Consider the following 5,842-nt stretch of genomic DNA (forward strand, 5'->3'; position numbering starts at 1 on the left):
ATTGCAAAATGCTAATCATGTGTTGTTGAAGAAAAGATTCTCTAAAGGGAACACACCAAAAGTCGAGCCATCATCTCTCTGTACGAACGGAAGTTCTAACCTTGAGCTCTCATGGCTTCGCATTTACCCTTTTACAGATATCATCTAGGTATACTCACCTGTAAGACTGAATATTGGGATCTGGATACGGGAGTATATTCTGAGATGGGACACGCGAATAAGTTTAAGTGCTTAAAACATTAATCTCGTATCTTGGAACAATTGAACTTTGTGTGGAAATTTAAGTGGACCAATATACTGACAATCTAAGTGAATCGTTTAGAACTTAAAATGTTTAAAGCTTAACGGGGTTAGTGATTTGTCTCATAAACTGATATGATCCTCTTACACAAACTCACAAAAATAGTGTCTGTAAATATTTCTGTACTGCATTTCATTATAAAAAATCCAAAAAGAATTTTAGTGTGTTTTAGCATAAAGTTTTGAAAATACAAAAAGATTTTCGACAACTGATGATGAAAAGCTGATTTTCAAAATTCCAAGAGCTAAATATGACGAACAGGTTTGGGAAGAGTTTGTTTGAAAAAGATGTTTTCCTACAAGAGGTCATCAGAAAATTTTAAAATGTTAAATCATTCTGAGGTTTATTTCTACAAGTGGTAAGCAAAGAATAAAATTTGTCAAATTGTTTAATTTGTAAATCTTATTGTGAGGTAGAGGATGTGCAGGATAGTCAGAATTTTAAGCTGAGTGAGAGCTAGGTTTCGATCCTGATCCTGTGAAAGAGAGTGGCAGCACAACTTGAGGATGAGTTTGTAGAAGAATAGAGTCAGCTCCAGATCCTGAAGATAGAAGAGAAAAGATAAAATTTGATGGATGCTTACACTGTCAGATACTTTGAAAAGAGCCCGAAGACTGATTAAGGCTGAAGATCTGTGAAGACTCGACACTGAAGACTCGTCAACATCCGAGGGGGAGTCTGTTGGTGCATACGTCTGTCGACTTCGTCTTGTATCGAGTCTTGTATTAGAATTGTTAGATCAGGGCACGTTGTACGAGAAATTAGGGTTTGAGTATGATGAGGTAATTTCGCATGAAATCACATTTGGTAATTTCGTACGAAATTACATCTGGTAATTTCGCACGAAATTACTTCTTGCTAATTCCATGCGAAATTACAACTCTATAAATACCCTTTGTGCGAAATCATTTGTAACTTTTGTGTTTCTGGTACCGAAGTGCTGCCGACATGTCGTTTGATCTGTAATCGTGTCAAATCAATAAAATAAGACAATTAGAAGTGAATCAAGCTGTTTTCCAAGTCAATTCATTAGTTTCCGCCTCTTGAATTGATAAGAGCTCTTCTGACAGACTCGTTTGGTCGGTAAAACGATCCTACACACACCAATCACAACTCAAACACACAGCAATCACAACTAAAAAATGTCATCCGATTCTTCGAGCTCTTCATCCGACGGTGTTCTTGACGATATGGTTATCGCAATTACGCAGGAGGCGATAATTATTTACATCGTGTACCAGACAACCGGCTCTTGAACGGGATCGGTTAGGTGCTCATGAACGTCTAGTGCAAGATTATTTTTGCGGAAATCCGTCGTACGATGATGGTCAGTTTAAGCGTAGGTTTCGTATGAGCCGTCTTCTTTTCGTTAAAATTTTTAATGATCTTGCGGACGAATTCCCTTTTTTCACGCAAAGAGAAGTGCAAGTCACAAAGTTGGTTTATCTGGAATACAAAAGTGTACAGCAACAATTAGGCTACTAGCGTAAGACACATCGAGTGATGCGTGGAATGAATATTTAAGGATGTCGTCAAGAATGTGTCGTGATTCTCTTGAAAATTTCTGTGAAGGTAATTTTTATTAACACTACTCTTTATTCTTATTATTATTATTTTTATTTACATTGTTATTATTTTTTTTATTAACACTATTTTATTAGGTGTTATCTCTCTGTACGGGAGACGATATTTGAGGATGCCAACCGTCGCCGACGTTCCACTTCTATACGAGGCCCATCAGCGCATACACGGGTTTCCTGGGATGTTGGGTAGTCTTGATTGCACGTACCGGGATTGGACGGCATGTCCAACCGCTTGGAAATGGCAACATCATCGTGGTGACCACGATGATCCTACCCTAATATTACAAGCGCTCGCTTCTCAAGATTTATGGATTTGGCATGCGTACTTTGGCATGACCGGTGCGAACAATGACATCGCAGTTTTAATGTCCTCGAATCTTTTCGACGATGTCATAGACGGTGTTGCATTAGATACTTCATTCTATGCAAACGACGTAGAGTATAAGTATGGGTACTATCTCACAGACGGTATTTATCCCGAGTGGGCGACGTTGGTAAAAATTCTTTCTTGTCCAGATGACGAAAAAAGATTGTATTTCAAGAAAAACAAGAGTCAGCAAGAAAAGATATCAAGCGGGCTTTCGGTGTGTTAAAAAAGAGATGGTCTATCATCGCCCAGCCGTCGAGGATACTTGAAAAAAGTAAAATGAGAAACGTCATGTATATGTGCATCATTTCGCATAACATGATATTGGAGGACTCGGGTATAGCGTTTTGTGGAGAAAGTTATGATGAAAGTAACCAACCGACGAACCCAATACTAACATACGCTGAAAAAGAAGCTATCTGATCGAAGGTACGAGCCAGAAACACACATTATAACATTCGAGCCGATCTGACCGAGCACCTATGGTTTTATCGTGAACAAGGAGGAGTCGACGAAGACGACGAGTGACTTTGTATTTTTTTTTTATTTTAATTATGCCATTGTATTTATATTATTTCAATTATGGCATTTTATTTATATTATTTAAATTATGAGTTATAAATTAATATATCAAAATTAAATAATTTTTAAATTTTTAAATTAAAAAAATAATTAGGTAAAGATGACGGGGCTCCATTCCATACCCTGCAAGTTAAAGGAGGGCGTGATAAAGCCCCCTAGCTGACGTGTCCTCATAAAACCCCTAGGGGCTCCATCCCACACCCTCCAGCCTTAAGATCAAAATAGAACAATACGTTTTGAAGGTGTGAAGATGAATTTATATATTTATTTGTGTACAAATATTTTAAAACTATAAAAAAAACCCCTCCTACATTAAAGAACTCGATCAATCCTCTCTTCTGCTTAATTTATTTTCTATTGTACTCTGAGCAGTTTAATTAATATTAATAAACTATATTGTGTCGATTGTGTCCAAACATGGCGGCTTCCCTTTGTGAATCTTATTTTGTTGTTTTGTTCTTTTTTTTTTTTTTTTTTGCCTAGTTTCATATTCGTTCACATATTATATTTCTTTCAAACATTTTAATTTGTTCCTTTCTTGATGATTGGCCAAAATGGAACTGTGGTTAGCACCGTTTTCACAACGCTATTATTATTTAACAACCCCGGCTAAATATTCTGGCAAAGAGCTATGATGCCGGAGCAAAGAGTTGTGATGTGAAATCCTAGTTAAATTTATCATTTTTTTGTTATGTACTTGGTGAACTTACAGAGTGATAAGGATAAAAGAATGTCTTGCCCAAAATATATATACTCGCTCGCGCGGAGCGACAGAGCCAAGGAAGGCTGTCGCAGGCCGCGACCCCCTTGACACCAGGCCGCACCCTATGCTGACACGTGTCCACACTCGTGTCAAAGCTATCTCGTGACTGGACCTAGCTCGCGGGGCGCGACACATCCCTGTGTGTCTGTCGCGGGGCGCCAGAGACCCTCTGATCAGTCCTATAAATAGCGAATTCGAGATTCATTTGTTCGTAGGGATGACAAAAATACCTAAGCCCGACGGGTATACCCGAAACCCAACACAAATGGGACGGGTATACCCGATACCCGACGGGTATTGGGCCGGGTATGGGATTAGTTTTAAAAATTTTCGCGGGTATGGGTCGGGTATGGGATTAGGTGATACCCGACCCGATTACCCGAAACCACATACCTGTTTACCCGAACTATATACGCGAAGTTTTTAGTTTATATTTTTATTTTCCATTAACCCTTATCTATTAGTGATTTATTTTAGTATGTTTATAATGTGAAAAAAAAAAAAAAAAAACTTTTCTTTTAGCATATGTATTTGACGATAGTATTTATATTTTGTATGTTTTGAAGTATATACATACAGGGGAAGGTTCTCTACAGAACACAAAATATTGCGAGAACACGCAGAACACAATGAATCACCTATTTTTTCAATCCTAAAAACCTAAAAAGTAAATGAAAATGTAAGATTTATTGTTTATTACACTAGAATTCAAAACAAAATATGAAAAATTTCCACTTTTTCTTTAACCTACACATATGTAGGTTATGTGTGGGTTAAATTACCAACATGTATGTAAGCTACGTGTAGGTAAAAAAATATGGTTTTTTATGAATATAGAATACACATATGAATGTAAGAAACATAAAATTTAAAAAAACATGAAACTTAAATCCCAAAATTTAGTGTTTTAGAGCTGTTCTTTTTGTTCTCGCAATAGTTAATGTCTGTAATGATCCTCATCCTATACATATAATTGTATAAATATTATAAAGTTATTAATAATTTATGATAAAACTTATGTGTGTAATGTATATTTTAATTTATAATAGTTGTTGCATAAATAAAATTAGATAATAATTAAAATAGTAAAAAAATGTATTTGGAAATCCCAGTGTATATCTTTTAACAAACTAATGGGTATACCCGATACCTGCGGGTATACCCGGTACCCGACGGGTAATTACCCGACATATACCCAACGGGTATTGGGTCGGGTATGGGACACGATTTTACAACTGGGTATGGGTATGGGATTACCAATACCCGATCCGAACCTGACCCATTGCCATCCCTATTTGTTCGTCGCTCAGTTCTCGAATCTCTCTCTTAATTTCTTTATAGTAGAAGTAATACCCGGGTATTATACCCCCCTAATTAGCGAAGCTCTGCCTCGTTGTAAGTATTATGACCTCCGGTTACGTATTAGATACGCTGCACGATTGATCTAGTGCTCCGTAACGCATGTCAAGCCTCTGCCTAACTCTCTCGTTGGAGTTCTGTCTCGGGGAGGGTATAGCTAATGTAAATTTGGGTTATTATACTAACGCGTGTACATTGTTTAATTTTGATAGATTATAACCAGGAAGTCACAGGGAAATACCTAAAATAGCAATGTGAGTGATTCCTCTTTTCACAGATTGTTTTTACAAAATCCCAATTGTTTTTATCTTATGATTAACAGTAATTGTGTATTTGTAATTCTACAATGATCGTCGGTATGTTGGGTTTTATATACAAATTTTGTTACTACACTGTGAGTACTAACATTACCACCAGTCAGGATTGACAGTACCGTGGGTGGTAATTAAAGTAGAGATAAACAAATGTAATTGATGGATTGCCCTCAATACTGTAAAATGATAAAACCTGTTTTGATTAAACTGTGATTCACTTGCCAGTATTTCTTGCTAATAAAATGTTTTTAAACGCGTTTCAGGTAACAAAATGTGAAAGCCAAATAGAAGCCAGCTGGACAACACTGAAAGCTTGGAAAAGTGGCTATAAAAGTTACCTAAATAAAGAAGTTTTATTTCAATAAATTAGGGTTTATCCCTATAAACATGTTTGTAATGGAAACTTGGGTTTATTCCAATACATTTATTATTATAAAAAAGTGGTGTTTTACATAAAATATTTTCTAACTACGGTTCTGATGTAAATTCCGTTGCCAAATTAATAAACACCGATACCACCAAATCTGAGTAGGCCGCAACCGCCCGCCTCCCGGGGCAGGGGAGGGGTCGAAG

The 5,842-nt window shown here is 36.8% G+C and overlaps 1 protein-coding gene across 1 annotated transcript; it reads left to right on the forward strand.

Moving 5' to 3' along the window:
* The first annotated feature begins 1,827 nt into the window (after positions 1-1,827).
* LOC110893108 lies at positions 1,828-2,477 on the forward strand. Its single transcript, XM_022140228.1, has 2 exons — positions 1,828-1,873; positions 1,963-2,477. The coding sequence occupies exons 1-2, from the start codon at positions 1,828-1,830 to the stop codon at positions 2,475-2,477; spliced, it is 561 nt and encodes a 186-aa protein (XP_021995920.1).
* Positions 2,478-5,842: the final 3,365 nt, after the last annotated feature.

This window comes from Helianthus annuus, chromosome 12 (genome assembly GCF_002127325.2).
Source record: "Helianthus annuus cultivar XRQ/B chromosome 12, HanXRQr2.0-SUNRISE, whole genome shotgun sequence".
NCBI lineage: Eukaryota > Viridiplantae > Streptophyta > Magnoliopsida > Asterales > Asteraceae > Helianthus > Helianthus annuus.